General features: G+C 33.7%; 2 protein-coding genes across 2 annotated transcripts; both read left to right on the plus strand.

Moving 5' to 3' along the window:
- Positions 1 to 10,188: 10,188 nt before the first annotated feature.
- On the plus strand, positions 10,189 to 12,692 carry LOC107881602 (increased DNA methylation 1-like). Its single transcript, XM_016795732.2, has 5 exons — positions 10,189 to 10,256; positions 11,393 to 11,479; positions 11,569 to 11,668; positions 11,770 to 11,970; positions 12,085 to 12,692. The coding sequence occupies exons 1-5, from the start codon at positions 10,234 to 10,236 to the stop codon at positions 12,166 to 12,168; spliced, it is 495 nt and encodes a 164-aa protein (XP_016651218.2). The 5' UTR covers positions 10,189 to 10,233; the 3' UTR covers positions 12,169 to 12,692.
- A 3,382-nt stretch (positions 12,693 to 16,074) lies between these two features.
- On the plus strand, positions 16,075 to 18,149 carry RAB1C (RAB GTPase homolog 1C). Its single transcript, XM_008240173.3, has 8 exons — positions 16,075 to 16,267; positions 16,634 to 16,706; positions 16,825 to 16,872; positions 16,958 to 17,005; positions 17,194 to 17,265; positions 17,365 to 17,520; positions 17,607 to 17,710; positions 17,809 to 18,149. Exons 1-8 carry the CDS (start codon positions 16,254 to 16,256, stop codon positions 17,900 to 17,902), a joined length of 609 nt encoding a protein of 202 aa, XP_008238395.1. The 5' UTR covers positions 16,075 to 16,253; the 3' UTR covers positions 17,903 to 18,149.
- The last annotated feature ends 222 nt before the right edge of the window (positions 18,150 to 18,371 follow it).

Here is an 18,371-nt window from a genome sequence, read left to right on the forward strand (position 1 = left end):
GGACTTATGCTTGAGGTGAGGCTTTATAGAAAAGATTAAGTATTTTAAGGATGAGTAAGTATGAGACATGGTTGTGATGACTACTGAGATTTTTGGAGCAGTCAAGAGAATAGGTTGATGGCTACTGAGATGCTTGCAGTAGCCCCATAGAAGTTTTCAGCCAAGAGGAGAGGGGTGATAGCCAAGGGAAGAGGTCGATGGTTGGTTGGGAAACTTGCAACTGCTATGAGAAGAGGGGTTCTCATGGTTGCTGAGAGGTTTCCAGCGACCAAGAGAAGTTGGTTTCTCCTTGGGTCATGTGTTCTAATTTATAGAAGGCAAAGGCTTTTCCTTTATTTCCAATGGGTAAAAGAAAGCGATGAAATCATCCTATTTCCAACGTGTAAAAGGGAGCATTGAGACATTCTTATATCCAACATGTAAAGCTAGATATCGGAAAATGATTATTTCCTATGGAGAAAAGGAAGTATCAGAATTGACTTGTTTCCAGTGGGTAACAGAGAGTGATTGAAGAATATCTCATTTGTACACCCACATTGGAGAACTTCAAGTAATGAGTTTGGACTTTGGTGCTACCAAGTAGGCCCAAAATCTCCATTATCCAAGAGCTTATGTGGTCTTGTGAACCTTTTATAACCATCAACACCACAACCCCTCGTGCAAGCCCGTAAACCACATAACTTGGGTTCATGTAAGTTTGGTAGGTGTTTGACATAAGAAAAATGTATTAGCCTTGCATTGAGTTATTTGGCAATGTGCTTGGAATGCTTGGGCATGTGTTAGAGTGGCTTGGGCTTTTGTGACCGAGCTTAGTGACATATCAAATTTAAAGGAATATGTTTTTTGGCATGGCAATGATGCTACTAGAATTTGTATAAAAGCTTACATACATATTTATTTTGTCAAACTAGTTCCCAAAAAATATAATTGGAATTAATACAAGACCTATTTATCCTTTATTTCGTACGTCATATTGGGTTTTAAATGCTTTTGGACTTGTCATGACTTTTTGGGCCTCAAAAAAATTGTTTCGTCATTGCTCTAATGTTTGTTGTACTTCATCACGTTTTTCTCCCTCTTCTTTAGAATCTTTTTTATTATGTTGTAGAAATTTTGTGAATTAATATTTATTGGTATCTGTTGCTGAAATACAAGTTGTGATGTGTAAGTCTCATATTGAAGAAGACAATAATGATCTACAGTTCAAATATAGGTTGTACACTCCTAAGTGTATCGAGACCTGTTAAACTAAAATCCCATACTTAGAGGTCCATAGGGGCCTAAACCCAAGGTATTGGACGTAGATTATACACGCTAGGGAAAAACCAAAAGATCCATGAATATTTCATCAAAAGCAATATCATTATTAAGGTCCAGTATTGAATGCAATAATAAGTCATTATTTGGCTTCCATTTTACTTAATACTTTCCATATAAATGGTCAGCGGCAGGTACACAACATCAAATTATTTTCCCTTTTATCCAATATTTTTCATATAAAATTCACTATAAATGGTAACTAGTTTAGATTATGCATGTTAGGATAAAACCAATATGCATGAATATTTCATAAACTGCAATGTCATTAAACACAATATTGAACGCCAATGCCATAATATGTCATTCTATCTTTTCTTACCAATACTTTCCATGTAAAATTCAATATAAATATTTCCCTTCAAAAAGAAATTCAATATGAATGTTAACCAACTTAGATTCTAAAACCAATTATTTTCCCTTCTACCAAATAATTCCCATTTAAAAATCACTATAAATGATAATGCAAGCTAGCAAAAAATTACAATGCATCAACATTTCAAGTAGCAACTATTTTGCTATCTCTGACTAGAAATACTATGCCAGTGTGCCACGTGAAAGTGTTGTCATGCGTGTCAAAACGTTATTGATCGAAAATAACAAAATAATGTTATCCCCGTTTCATGTAAGTCTTTCTCGTCATTAAGGCATCCATTCTATCTTTTCCATTACCAATACTTTCCATATAAGATTCAGATAAATAGTATCTGGAAAGAACAACCAACTCTTTTTTCCTTTTACCCGGTACTTTCCATAGAAAGTTCAATGTAAATAGCAACCAATTATGTTTTACAAGTTATGGAAAAACCAAGATGCATGAACACTTAATCAAAAGCAATGTCATGAAGGCCCAATATCGAATGGCATAAAAAGTCGTTCTTTGATTTCCCATTTTGCCTAGTACTTTCCATATAAAATTCCAAATAGATGGTGAGTGGTAGGTACACCAAATTATTTTCCTTTTATCCAATATTTTATATATATCACTATAAATGGTAACTATTTTTTTCTACAAGTTAGGGCAAAACCAAGATGCATGAGAATCTCATTAACTACAATGTCATTATCTTTTCTTACCATTACTTTCCATATAAAATTAAATATAAATATTTCTCTCCAAAAGAAATCCAATATAATTGTAAACCAACTTAGATTCTAAATCCAATTATTTTCCCTTTTACCAAATGATTCCCATATAAAAATCACCATCAATCGTATGCAAAGCCTATGCATGAACATTTTGTACAACACAATGTCATTAAGGCAAACGATTCTATCTTTTCCATTTTACCAATACTTTCCGTATTAGATTTTATCTTTGAGATAACAATTTATGTGTGACATCGTAATTTAATTCCTTATATTTCATCTCACTTGCTTTTAACTGAACTTGTCCCCTTTTTTTTTTCATCATACTTATTGTATTAGTTGAAACGTAATCGTCATTACAGCTTCTCGTACATTCTATTTGTGTTAGTTTACGTAAAGAAATAAAATAATAATAATAAGAATCGCATGCATGTTGAAAAAACATAAGCAAATTGATGACGAGACCTAACTCATAATCTTTTGTAGATATGTTTGGATCTACTTTTAATACTCACTATTTAGATTTTGGCACTCCAAACTAAGTATTTAAATTTTTAAACGTTCGCTACGGGATTTACATAAGCTAAACTGAGAGTACCAAAATTGCTTCCACTTCTATATATATAGCCCATGCAAAAATCTCAACCTCATTCCCACTTCCATTATAATCTTCTGCTCAATCACAGTATTCATCCATATTGTGTGTACTTTTGTCGGGGGAGAGTTTAAACTAAACGAGGTTTTGTATGGAGGGGAGGCCAAAAGACAGATTCAACACCTACAACATGAATGGAAGAAAGTCCAAGGAGAAACTTTTGGTTCAAAATCAGACTTCATTGAGTTTTTATCGGATCCTTGATTTACCAGAAAAAGGTATTACTTACTTTTGACATCAACGTTAATTATCTTTGTATTAATTTTGTATGTGATCACGATGATTATTCCAGTGACAATATTCTTTTAACATGTTTTTCTTTTTCGAATTACAAAAGCAGGAACATTGTTGAACCAAAACAATGGTGTACAAGCTCAGAGATAGAAAGAACAAGCTGGTATATCAAAGTAACTGGAGCAGTTCAGTGTTTTCGAGTGATGAAACATGTAGTTTCTGATAATGATGATCCTGATGATGTTGCTCAAACGGCTGAAGTGGGGGCTATAACCTCAACTGGGAATTTGGAATTGATAAGGCCAAAACGGGGTTGCTCTCGAAAGAATACAAAGTGCAAGAGTAAAAACACTAGCTCGATTTTGCTGGATTGTGAACCAAACAAAGACTTTCAAAGATAAAAGAACAATATTGTGTAATTTATTGCATTTGTGTATAATGACATCGTGGTTGTATTACATTAGTGTAATTTAGGGCTATTCATGTTTTATGTTGTGCTCGTGTTGGTCCATTAAATATCAAATAGCCAACGGGGTTTAGTCTAGTGAAAAAGGCATTAACTTGCAGACCAATTATTTTAAGTTTGAACTCCCACGACGCATTGTCAGTGTATATGAGAAAACCTCATTCATAATTTCACTTGTATAAAAAATAATAATAATAATAAAAGCCAAGTGCTATGGCCTACACAACCTAGGACCCATTCGTTCTAGTGGCATGCGTTAAACAACTCCAGCTCAAGAACCTGTTTTTCTTATCTCACTTTATTACTAGTTTTAGTTATTAAATATTAAATTATTTTTGTTTGATAATATGAATTGTCGAGAAAAATTGAAAAGGAGCACGGTCAATGTTATATTACGAGTCATTCCTTTAAGCGCATTTTGTGCATGAGCCATTCTAGCTAATACAACCAGACAAATTTAAGCAAAACACAAATGAAAATATAGTTTAGGTAGGATTAAATTTCGTATTAGGCAATTTTGAAACAAATGTCATGCACAACATTCTTGGTTGTGGGACTCGTTTGAGACTGCTTCTCTAAGAAATACTTCTATTCAAAAGCACTAAAGCGTTTTTATTATAAAAACATTGATATTTTCATAAGAAATTGAAGTGTTTCCTAGAAAACCACTTAGGAGCAAGGACTAAAATATCGATAATATCGACGAAATATCGAGGATACGGGTCTTGGATATTTTAGAACATATTCATACACATATCTTATAATTATCAATAATATCGGAAAATATTGACGTCGATAATTTCTCTTACACTTCAGCAACATTTGGCTAAAATATCACTATAATATCGATAATATCGAGATGATAAAGACAGTGAAAATTTTGAAGAGTTATTTACACTAACACCCCCTAAGGTTTCTTGTGTTTTCACAAATCCCCTAAGGTCTCAAAAATTATACGAACACCTCTTGAGATTTCAATTTGTTTTACAAAACCCCTTTTCATTGATTGTTTTCCAAAAATTGATGATTTCATAAAAACAAACTTATGCAAATGACAAAATTAACATCAATGAAGTATATGCAATCTAATCTCAAACGCCAACTTTGTCATTTTGAGAATTTTTTTGTATAAAATCATGAGTCTTTGAATGAAAAATTAATGAAAAGGAGTTTTGTGAAAATAATTTAAAACATCAGGGGGTGTTCTTGTAATTTCTAAAACCTTAAGGAATTTTGTGAAAAAACTGAAACTTCTGGGGGTGTTAATGTAAATAATTTGAATATGAACCTTATAGGAATTCTATGTGGTACTAAGTCACTCATGTATCTTACCATGCAATATATAAAGTGTAAAATATTATACTAAATCATTATAAATAAATGATTATGGTGTGTTTAATCTTCTTTTATTAATTACTACATATTTTCTACACTCACAATATTTGTCAACTCGCTATATAATCAACTTAAATTAGTTAAACCCATCATGCAATGCAATTCCTTCACTTTTTGGTGATAAAGTGATAATTGACTAAAACATCCTCCAAAGTTTCAAGAAAATTTTCCAAGTTTTTCTTACATGTTCCATGATTTTTATTCATTTTTTATCGAAAATCAATAATTTTCCGATATTTACATCGAAATTTCTGTGTTTTTGGACCACTAATATTTCCGAAACCATCGATATTTTAGACCTTGCTTAGGAGTGCTTTTCTAGAAAATGCTTCTTCAGAAAGTGCTTCTATGACCTAGAAGCACTTTTAAATTTTGCTGCCAAACGATGTCAAAAACACTTTTAGTTATTAGAAAGTGCTTTAGTCCTTACAGAAGCACTCCCAAACATACCTACTCTCTTTATCTTAGTTGTATTATATCTTTGTTTAATTTACATTATAGGTTATTCTGTTTACCCGTTAACTAAGAAATTTTCCTTCAAATAATTTGTCCCTTTCATGTTTGTGATAGCACATTTGCTTCAACAAAGTTAAGTTCATAAATTTAAAACAGCAAACCTCCTCCATTTTATATATAGATAAGAAAGAGTGGTGTAATTCATCATGCAATTTTGCCGCTCTAACATATGTTCACAAATTACCAAAGTCCTTTTAAGCATCAAGACACTTCGCCTTTGGAAGCATGGAGTATGAAATCGCACTGTGTAAGGGGATTTCCTATGGGTATGAAATTGCACCTGACTTATGGGTATGAACTTCCTATGTGAGGGGAATTTCATACTCTTTGCTCTCTCTCTCTCTCTCTCTCTCTCTCTCTCTCTCTCACATCACTTGAGAAAGCATTTAATACACTTTTTTTGGACTAAACAACCCATTTTTAATTTAATAACTTTAAATATAAAAAATAAAGGGTATTATGGGAAAAGTAAATAATTTTTCATTCCTAACACAACATAAACCAAACATGAGAATGTGAGAAATTGACACTTCCTGGTCTTCATTTCCCAACATTTCCAAATATGGGAATAAACATATTTCATTCCCATTTCCTGAGATTATACATGGGAGTTCATTCCTAAGAAGTTCATTCCGCAAACCAAACAGACCCTTAGTGAGATAAGGTTTCAGCAGTTATATTGCTGACCAATGTCTTGCTACTCCGTGCCATCATAATTTTGTCACTTTTATATACCTGTAGCCGTTTCAATAGCTCCTCTAGTACCTTGCCTACCTACTACCACACTAAGTGCAGTTTACCTTGTTTGTTCAGTGCTTACTTTCATCAAGCTTCAAATCTTAGGATTTATCGAATCGCATGATCCTTGCTATCGGCGCTTGATAACGGAAGAAAAGCGAGAAGGATAGCATTGGGGATCTAGAGTGACGATTTCTCAAAAGATATTCAAGGTAATTCTTTCTGCCTGGTTACATTTTGCGATACAAATCTTCTAAGAACTATATGATTAATTATTCCCTAGTTTGGCTAGATCTTGAATTTTGATTTACACAATACACATATCACATAAGTAGTGACTCGTTAAGGTAAAAAGAATTCTCTTTATACTCATTTTCTATGTGATCTTGAAGATTATTCAACTGGCGAGATTTTCTTAACACATTTCTTGTTAGTTAAATCATAAATTAATTTTTCATTTATTTTTTCTTCTGAAAATGACACCCAATTAATTTGTTATATAGTTCATTTAATTGGTATAATTTGAAAATAATTTATTGTTGAAAATATGCTTTTACTTTCATCTTAATAAATTAACCATCAAAATTAATTATTAGATTTTTGGTGTATAAATATAAATATTCTTTGGGTTCACACCAATATTTTTTTTTTCTTTCAACTTTTGGGTTTTCAGCATGGCAAGTGGAAGTGCATTCTCCACATGCATGTGCATATGGATTAGATTGACCTGTATCCACTTTCAGATCTCATTCGGTTTGAAGTTAGATTAAAATGTGGATCCATTTTTTTATCTTTTTTTAACTTGAATTTGTATGGGCAATTAAACAATTTATTCTCCATAAAAATTTAAAATGCTCCTGTTGATGAGGAATTCTTCAAATAATTTTATTTTAGGGTCCCCTATGATTTTTTTAACAACTCAAACTGTCTATTTTTCAAGTTTTCATCCTTGCAAAAAATCATGCAAATTGAAAATTATTAAAGCATCTAGTTGGGAGTAACAAAATATAGAGGAACACAATTCTTCAAGAAAAGACTTATAATAACAACCATATAATTGAGTGATCAAATGGTTTCGAATTCAAGTGAATTTTTTTGTAGAAATGATTTTTGATTAAATATATAAAAAATAGATGGTTCGGATCATTGAAATACAAGGCGTGGTGGACCCTACAAAGGTGTCTCTCAAATAAGAATTTGAGGAATCCCTCTACTAAAGCTATATATATAAAAACGTATAGTAAATATAAAAATGAATCAGTTGTATATCATATTAAGTTGGATTGGATTAGTCTTTATTTATATTTGAATTGTTAAGTTAATGGGTTAATAGATTGAAATGAAGGTGGGATCTAGAACCGGATTGTAACTTGAATGGAGGATTGCTTACACACTGATGTAATCTTTAAGCAGAGCTTTAACTACTATATATAAGAGGAGCTTAAACGGACCAGTCCTTTCTCACTTTTCAGTTACTGAAATTTACCACTTAAAAGCTAGCTGTTAAGATTTGTGCTAATTCAATTACAAATGTGGCAACTGTGAATGAAAATTGAGGAGAAAATGGCGTCAAATAATAAGAATGGAAACAAATCAAAATGAACCTGCATGTTATGATTATCTATACATATATTTGCTTCATTGTTACTTTCTTAACTTTTTTTTCTTTTTCTTTTTTCCAGATCAACAAAACTACAAAGCAGGAATATTGTTGGACCAAGACAATGGCTTACGAACTCAGAGATAGAAAGAACAAGCAGCAGGTATATCAAAGTAACTGGAGCAGTTCAGTGTTTTCGAGTGACGAAACAGATAGTTCTGATCCTGAGTATACAAGGAGGCCCCCAAGAAGGCAAGCAAAGAACTACAACCTCAGTATTGCTCAAATGGCTGAAGCGGGGCCAGCTACAACCTCAGCTGGGAATTTGGAATCAGTAAGGCCAAAACGGGGTCGTCCTCGAAAGACTACCAAGCCTAGGAGGCAAACAAGAGCTCGATTTTCATATAGCAACCCTGCTGGATCGTCAAACCAGACAAAGAATCTCAAAGATAGCAGAACTATATTGTCATGGTTGATTGACCTCCATATAGTTGAGGATAACGCAGCAGTCTTTTATAACAATGAGATAATGCTGAAGGGGACAATAAAAAGGGCTGGAATTTTGTGCACTTGTTGTGAACAAATGTTTACAGTGTGGAATTTCGAGGTTCATGCTAAAAGCGAAATAAGAAGGCCGTACGAATATATTTTGGTCGAGAGCAATGGAAACTCCCTCCTCCAATGCCTGATGGATGCATGGGAGTGCCACATTGAATCTGCGCCACAATTTGGATTCCATCGTAGCAGGCCCGGAACAGCACCAGCAGACCAGAATGACGATTCGTGTATGATATGCGCAGATGGAGGGGATTTAATGTGCTGTGACAAATGTCCTTCCGCGTTCCACACTTCATGCATGAACATGGAGGTGAGAATTCTTGCAATTTTATGCTTTGTTAAGTAACTCAACTTCGTAAAACATTTCTTCAACTTTTGAACTGCAGAGAGTTCCCGAAGGAGAATGGGGATGTTCCTACTGTGTCTGCATACATTGTGGACTTGTACGTGGGAAGTTCCTTACATGTTCAGTATGTGAGAAGAAATGTATGCTTCTTCATTTCTAAATGAATGTCATATTAGAAGTTTCTTAGGGGGCGTTTGGTATCCTATTCAAATAGGGAAGTCAAAAACTTTGATTTTTCTTAGAAATGAGGAGTTTTTAAATCTATTTTTATAATTCAAAAACTTGTTTGGTATGTAACTTGAAAACTGTTTTCAAATCTTAAAAATTTGAGAACTTGTGGATTGTTAGAAAAAAAACTGAAAAAACAGATATTTTTTGTTTTTAATAATTGGGGTGTTTTTCAGTTGTTCATGAGTTTGAGTTTTTTAAAAATAGGGCTACCAAACAAGTTTTCTTTGTTTTGGACTCAAATTATGTTTTTGAGTTTAAAAGGTTGGATTCAAGTTGAATATCAAACAGGCCCTTGGCTTTTGGATATTTGCTCCAATTTGAATCTTTCAAAATAGGGACAAAATTTATAGCATGTGAGAAGAAATGTATTGCTAAAATATCAGTAACCTTTGTGTAGTTCATTGGAGTTGCCCTGCGCCAAATGAAATCGATCTCAATCTCTCAACTTCATCATTTTGTAGTAAGAGCTGCAGCGAGGTACATACTTTAGTACATTTTACTTACACAGAGAATTAATCGTTTTTATCAATTTTTTTTTTTTGTGGTTCAAAAATGTTGACATAAATGAACTTTTGTAATAGATTTTTGAGAAATTGGAGCCGATAGTTGGGACCAAGAATGATTTAGACAATGGATATTCTTGGAGACTTCTCAAGAGAGAAGATATAAACTTAAGTGGCCTTACTGAAAATTTGCACAAAAAATTAGAATGCAATTCCAAGATCGCAGTGGCAGGGGTCTTGATGCACCACTGCTTTGAGAACATCATCGACAGATTCACTGGAACAAATGTTGTTCAGAGTGTAATACACAGTCAGGAGTAAGCACAAAGTTCTTAATCAGCTAATTTCTTTTGGGTTTTTTTTTTCTTCAAGTTATTGAACGATGAAAAAGATGTTGATTTGGTAGCTTAAATTTGAAAGCCCATTTGGTTGGTTTTAAGTAAGCCCATGAGGCCCATTTGTTCTGGTGGCTTAAGGTTTCGAGTCATCCACAATCACCTATATATACATCATCTTCTCACTGTGTTTAGTGTGCCTCCACATTTTAGTAAGAGAGAAAACTCTCTCTTTTGTTTTGGTAGGTGAATGGAGTGGGACTTACAACATTTGTAAGTGAAGAAAATCTTCTTTTTGTTTTGTGAGAGAAAAATACATTTTTTCTCTTTTGTTTGAGCTACTTCAGATCTAGTTTTGTTCTCTAATTTGAAGTTTATTCTTGACTTTGTGGGAGTGATTTGAGTGATTTTTTATTTATTTTTGGTTTGAGCTACTTCAGATCTGGTTTTGTTCTCAGATCTGCACTTTGTTATTGACTCATCTGTGTGGGAGTGATTTTGGTTTTTTTTTCTTTCCCTTTTTTGTTCGAGCTACTTCAGATCTGGCTTTGTTCTTTAATATGAACTTTGTTCTTGACTCATATTTGTGGGAGCGATTTGAGTGATTTTTTTCCGTTTTTGGTTTGAGCTACTTCATATCTGGTTTTGTTCTCAGATCTGAACTTTGTTATTAACTCATCTGTGTAGGAGTGATTTTGATTTTTTTTTTCTTTTCCCTTTTTTGTTTGAGCTACTTCATATTTAGTTTTGTTCTCTAATCTGAACTTTGTTCTTGACTCATCTTTGTGAGAGTGATTTGAGTGATTTTTTACCGTTTTTGGTTTAAGATACTTCAGATCTGGTTTTGTTCTCAGATATGAACTTTGTTATTGACTGATCTGTGTGGGAGTGATTTTGGTTTTTTTTTTCTTTTCCCATTTTTGTTTGAGCTACTTCAGATCTGGTTTTGTTCTCTAATATGAACTTTGTTCTTGACTCATCTTTGTGGGAGTGATTTGAGTGATTTTTTTACATTTTTGGTTTGACCTACTTCAGATCTGGTTTTATTCTCATATATGAACTTTGTTATTGACTCATCTGTGTGGAGTGATTTCGGTTTTTTTTTTCTTTCCCTTTTTTGTTTGAGCTATTTCAGATCTGGTTTTGTTTTCTTATTTAAACTTTGTCCTTGACTCATATGTGTGGGAGTGATTTGGGTGAATTTGGGATTCTTGTTTGTGAGAGTTAGACGTACTCCTCTATAATCTCCTTTTGTTAGTAGTGAAATTTCCTTACCCTTTGTGAACTGCACAAAGGCTACAAAATCAAACTACTATAAACATACATGTGTTGTTGATTTATTTGTGTCATATTTTGCCTTTGTATGACTAAATTGAAAATTGTTTGTAAAAAATCATTTTTTTTTTCAGGTCAAATTTGGGTCGGTTAAATTTTAGAGGTTTTTATACTGCCATCTTAGAGAAGGACGATGAAATCATCTCTGCAGCATCTATAAGGTAAAGGTCATGTGTGTGTCATAAAAGTTTAATAGGAAGATGAATAGGAGCATTATTCTTTACTTGCTTATCACACTATGCTTTTGCAGAATACATGGAAGAGAGATGGCAGAGATGCCATTTGTGGGAACCGAATCGAAGTGGAGGGGACAAGGATTTCTTCGAAAATTTCTAGTAGCTATTGAATCTGTAAGTTGTTGCATAAGTAGATATATAATAGTTCCTTACATGGTGATTGTCATTAGCCTAGTTTTTTTTAAGCAATCCTCATACAATGATTTATTTTTCAGGCCCTTCACTTCTTAAATGTGGAAAATCTGATCATTCCAGCTTCAATAGAAATAGTTGGAATGTGGACTCAAAAATTTAAATTTTCCCACATTGAAAGTGCCATGATCAAAACAATAATCTCCTCAAACACATTGATGTTTCCGAAGGCTGTCAGGCTACAGAAAAGCTTGTGGCAGATGATGCGGAAGCAGACAATGCAGGTCTCTCTCTCTCTCTCTCTCATAAATACACAATATTTTTCCTGCTTATATACATGTGCTTAGCGAGTACTAATTCATTTCATCTTATAACTGTTTCTCCATTTTCCTTTGCAGCTATGGAGGTTACTGAAGTTCAGAACAATGAGCAAAATGAGGTCCAACAAAATAGAGATGAAAGACCGCCTTTCATTGATATAAATCTGGACCCTTCAGAAGAGGCTATTGATGCATAATGCCAAGGATATGATGTCAGAAAGGTTCAACTACTGAAAGGTTCAACTACTATGGCATGGGAACCAGTTCTAATTAGACTCCAAAATATACTGAAAGGTTTAGAACTTCCTGTTAAATGCGCCAAGTAAACAATACCTGGACTGCACATCATCTTCTGGTGTTATTAAAGTCATTGTTCTAACTAAGTTTACAAAGAAAATGGCATGCGAATGTAGAAAGCAAGGGGTTAGATATAGTGTTCTCTTTTTCTTTTTCTTCATCTCCTCTGCATTAGGATTTAGAAGTGCCTCAATTTTGTAACAAAAGCTTAGGATCTAGAAGTGCCTCAATGCTTGTAACAAAAGTGATGTCCTGTGTATTAGGATTTAGAAGTGCCTCAATGCTTGTAACAAAAGTGATGCCCTGTGTATTAGGATTTAGAAGTGCCTCAATGATTGTAACAAAAGCGATGTTCTTTGTTAAATGTATATAGTTTTATTTTATCTTCATATATTTGTTCATGCTTGCTCCTCTTCCTTTATAATCAATTTTCTTATTACAATTATGAAAATAATTATATTATGCTATGTCAAGCTTAAGCTACTCAAATTTTTAAGTTTTCCGTAAACTTTTAAGTTCCTTTGTCCACGTCATAAATTTTAAAGGAAACTAGTTGTAAATAGTAGCCCCATTTCTTGTCCAATAAATATGAAATGTAGGGATCTAGGGCCATTAATCTTTGCTTTGGGCTTGGAGCCACAAAACTCACCAAAAAGAGAGAGTAAAACCTCTATGGGTAATTGTGCCATTTCACCAATCTATTTATCTATGTATGTAATATTCATGCATCTTGGTTAGCATGAATCCAAATTAATTGTACTTACCTTTATATTGAATTCTATATGGAAAACGTGAGGTAAACGGAAAAATAATTTGTTGCACCTTACTAGTTAAGAAATATGATTAATATTATATGGAAATTATTATGTATAAAAAGAAAAATAATCTTTTCCATTAACCTAATATCTTCTATATAAAACTCAATATAAATGGGTGCAACTAATTTGGATTTTGGGGGGCTATAGAGTAAACCCAAGATACATGAATATTTCATATCTCAAACTTATCATGCAAAACAATAAAGTTCATACTATAAGTTTGGTTTTCATTTATTTTTTTTCAAGTGTTTTTAGGAGTGATAGTTTTGAATTTATACCCAGTTAGCTGTTGGTTTTGTCTTTGATGTAATTGAACTAGATTCAAGGCAACTATGACAATAAAAAGGGGTTATAAAAAAGTTATTTTTTAGAGTGATTCTCTCCAGATCGTTTCAGCTCTTTGGAGTGCTTGTATTAATAGATCCGTAATGGGACATGTGGTGGAGGATGCAAAGAATCTGATGGCTGAGGTTACTCGGGGAGGTTTTTACTCATGTCCACCATACTACTAATAAGATGGCTCCTTCTACAGTCTTTGTCCTTTGTTCTCTCTTTTTTCCCGTTAGGTAACAAATTTATATCTCCTTTTATTCAATGTTAAACAAAATGTAGTACTCCTAGTATTTTTCATAATAAAAATAAATTGTCCAACTATTTGATGTGAACAAAAATAGAAAAAGATGAACATATTCAATTGGTTGACATCACTTCTGAATTTTGATGACATACCAAAATATCTACCATATCATAAAAAACTGAATTTTGATGAACATATTCTTTCATTAAAAAAACTGGATCACTCTAGGAACGAGTGAAGTAGATGATAGTTTTCTTCCACGAAATGCACGATTGTGAGGGAGTCTCAAAAGTGGTCTTATATTCTTTCATGTAAACTTTTAACTTCCCTAATATCTCACATTTACTTCTTTCTTGTTCTTACTTAATGCCTATTGCATAATGCTGTTGCTTGTAATGATATTATAAAGGGGAGGATCATGAGGTAAAGTGTATAAAATAAGGATCCTACAGCATACTTCCGTTTGCAACAATATATAAAATGTAAAATCACACAATACATGTAAACATTAAATAGTGAACTTTATATGTCAAGTTATAGCACAATTAGTATGACAAGAAATATTTTCCCCTTTTTTATATATATAAAAAAAAAAAAAAAGTTTATGAGGAGATTGGCTACTCTCACCACTGGTGCCAAGACATACCCACAATCTCGAGTCGAAAAAATTTATGCATGACACCCAACTACCAGCAGCAAGAAAAGAACTTTCTTTTTTTTTTTAATTGAGAGGAAAATGAATTTTCACGCGCATTTTAGGCCTTGGGGAGTAAGTAACTAGGAAACCAAAGGCTTTCGTCTCTTGCCTGCCCTCTACTTTTTGTCCCAACTTTGGTCAATCTTTATGCACCCTGACGAAGCAACTAGGAAACCTCTAGTTTCAGGCTTTCAGAATTTTCAAAATAAATGAACTGGCTTCTCTCTTCCATAGCGTGCGAACACCAATTTGGTTTACGTCCTTGAAAAAGACTTAAATGCCCCCCATATTGCTCTTAAATTATTTTTCGTGCTGACTGTTTCTTTTCTTTTTTAATTCGAAGGGCAAAATCATTTTGCCCAAAAAAAAGGGTAGAATCATTATCTATATTAAAAACAAAATTGTTTGGCGCTGGCTTTATAAGGTGATATGATGAGGAGGTAGGTGTCCTTACATGTCACGCCATGTCATTACATTAAGTGCTCTTAATGAGGTATAAGACGATTAAGCAAAGGGTAATGAAATTCAATACCCTATAACCTAAGACTATGTGCATTAGGTTAGTGTTATTCAACCAAGGTTGGGGCGAACAAGGAAAAATTAGCATAAGTCGTCCGCAGAAAACTCATAATCGTGTTCGAATAATAAGTGAAATTTATGAAACTAAGACATATTTCTTATTACAAAGAATCTATTTCTTTCTACTTGAAAAAGAAAAAAGGTATCTTAACATATCATTATTATACCGGGTCATGCTAGGGAGACCAATTTTAGATACCAACTTGTGTACCAACTCTAATAGAGGTGGAGCCCACAAATACAATGAGTCCCACGCTTTATTAGAGAGTTGGTATCTAAAGTTGGTCTTCCTAGCATTTTCCTTATTATACCCTCAACCCATTCCACGGTGTTTCCTGTGAGCATGATTTTGTGGCCTTGGTTAACGCCTTTATTAAATAGCAAGGTGATTGGGAAGTAGTGCAATACACACGAAGATAAAAAGACTATCCAATGAAGATGGGCAATAATGGACCTTGACGCATTTGCCACACATTTTTTTTTTTTTTTTTACAAATTGTTTCTTAAACTTTAGTATCTTTTATTTGGGCATATAAATATATAAGTAATTTTTGGGTATAATAGGCATATTCCCACATAATGTTATTAAATTCAACAATGTAATAATACGATTATACTAATATATCAACCATGTCGTTCATCCATATTTTAATATGTGAATTAGTAATACAACGTGATAATGTGATCATCACACTAAAATTTTTCTTCAAATATATAAAATGCAAGTGCTAAATATCAAAATTTTGGTGTTCTCACCCAAATTAGGACAAAGTTTACCTACATTTTTTGTACTTGTACTCGACTTATGACCCAAATCGCATATTTTAAACAAAATTAACAATGTAATTTTGGAGTTAAGATTTAGAAATTAAAATTTTATATTAGAAATTGATTAAACAAAAACCTAATTATAATTTTTTTAAAACAATAATATATTATATTTTAATACATCACAACGCTAATCAAACATGAAAATTATGAAAATGCCCTTAGGTAAAATCGATCAGAAAGAGGACACGTGGCGGAATATAGTCCCTGTTACTACGTCACAGGCACTATACACAAAATTCCGACATTATAGGGTGCTTTTATAATACAATACAAACAATCACCTTCTTCATTCCCTCCTCGGTTTCTCCTTCTTCTTCTTCACAATCTCCACTTCGTCTTCTTCTTGCCTCCCTCTGTCTCTCTGGCAAAGATCTTACTTCTCGCTGCAATTTCTCGCCGGAACAAGCATATCTATCCAATTTCTCGCGATTCATTCTGAGTCCCAGCCATGAATCCCGAATAGTAAGTTCAATCCGATGATTCTTCTAATTATATTTTTTATTCCGCCGATTGAATTTGATTGTATATGCGGTGCGATGATTTTAGAACCGCAATTATATTGTAGGCTGTAATTTAAATTTAATTTAGTTTAATTTTCTGCTTTTTTTTTTGTTTGAATTGAGGGCTTTTGAGTATAGATCTAGATGCCTGGCAATCAGATCCGTTGAAATTTTCTCTTAGATTCATAATTTATGTGAATTTTAGGGCTCGTAATTTGAAAGAATTCATACCCGAAGTGGTTGGATCGGTGCTGTTTATGTTTGATTTTGATTACTGTATAGAGTATAGTAATTCCGATCAGTTAATTATGCTGTGAATTTTATGCAGTGACTATTTGTTCAAGCTTTTGTTGATTGGAGATTCTGGTGTCGGCAAGTCATGTCTACTTCTGCGGTTTGCTGTAAGTGGGAGACAATTAGGCATCGAATTCTTCATTTTTTTTTTCTCAGTATTTGTGAGTCATGAAGATAATTGAGATTTGGGGTTCCTGATTGATGTATTTTGTTTTTGCAAACCAGGATGATTCATACTTGGATAGCTACATCAGCACAATTGGAGTTGACTTTGTGAGCATTTCTTGCGCTGGGTTTCTACACCGTCGTTTCATTTGATAAACTCTCACTAATATGTGATCTCTATTGTGTATTTTAGAAAATTCGCACTGTGGAGCAGGATGGGAAGACTATCAAACTCCAAATTGTGAGTATATATGAATTGGCTTACTAGTTTTTTGCGTGGTAGATTGAGATCCGTTCTAGTAAAGCTGTGTGGATGTAGTTGGTAGCTCGTTTGAACTAGTTCACATGAATTTTTAAACATGTAAACCTGTCGCATCTTGCCTTTTTCTGTTCTTAATTGCTAATTGATGTTGCTTTTGGGATGTGCAGTGGGACACTGCTGGCCAAGAACGTTTTAGGACAATCACTAGCAGCTACTACCGCGGGGCTCATGGAATCATTGTAAATGTGTTGTTCCCTATTTATTTGTTGTGCCTGTTATTTTTCCTGAGTTTTCCTCTTGATTAAGATATAAGTCTCATGCCCTTGGGTTTCTTGCAGGTTGTTTATGATGTCACAGACCAAGAGAGCTTTAACAATGTTAAGCAATGGTTGAATGAAATCGACCGATATGCAAGTGAAAATGTGAACAAGCTTCTAGTGGGAAACAAGTGCGATCTCACGGCAAATAAAGTTGTGTCTTACGAGACAGCTAAGGTGAATATTGATGAGCCTGTTCTAGGTTTTTTGCATTGTATATCTTGGAGATGCAAAGTATAATGATGGAATTTGTTTCTTTTTAGGCATTTGCTGATGAAATCGGAATCCCTTTCATGGAAACCAGTGCTAAGAATTCCACTAATGTGGAGCAAGCCTTCATGGCCATGGCTGCTGAGATCAAGAACAGGTACTTTCTTGCATTTGTGTTTTTGTGTCATTGTATGGTAATAATTGCACCATTCTAGATGATCAGCTTCTCACACATGTTTTGAATTTTATCTGCAGGATGGCAAGCCAACCGATGAACAATGCCAGGCCTCCAACAGTGCAGATTCGGGGACAGCCTGTCAACCAAAAGTCTGGTTGCTGCTCTTCTTAGATGGGGAAAAATAATTGTTGGGGGGCAATGATGTTTATCGGTGTTGTTCTTCGTGGCATGTAAAACTAGTTGTTTTATCTTAACGCTTTGATATGAAGATGATTGTTGGTCACGTTCTTTTGTTGTCGGTTATCAGCTCAGCACTTTGTTAAAGATTCCATTCTTTTCAATGTATTTGTTTTCAAAAACTTTGTACAAATTAGGAATACTGGTGAATAGCAGTATTTGCCTTGTTCTGTTCCGCTAATTCTTGTCAGATGCAGGATGTCCTATTCCACTGTTTCAACCACTACTGTGCGGTGGATATAAGTTTAGTAGGTCATTGAATAATTTGGGATCTATCTTCATTCTCGCCTCTGTTGTTTACAAAATATTTTATATGCCATAATGAATTCTTAAAAAGTGCTTCCAGGGAAAGCACTGATTTGCATGCTTCCTAGCTAGCCAGGCATGAAGTGGCCCTCCCACT

Source organism: Prunus mume, linkage group LG7 (assembly GCF_029339155.1).
Source record: "Prunus mume cultivar Tortuosa linkage group LG7, ASM2933915v1, whole genome shotgun sequence".
Taxonomy (NCBI): domain Eukaryota; kingdom Viridiplantae; phylum Streptophyta; class Magnoliopsida; order Rosales; family Rosaceae; genus Prunus; species Prunus mume.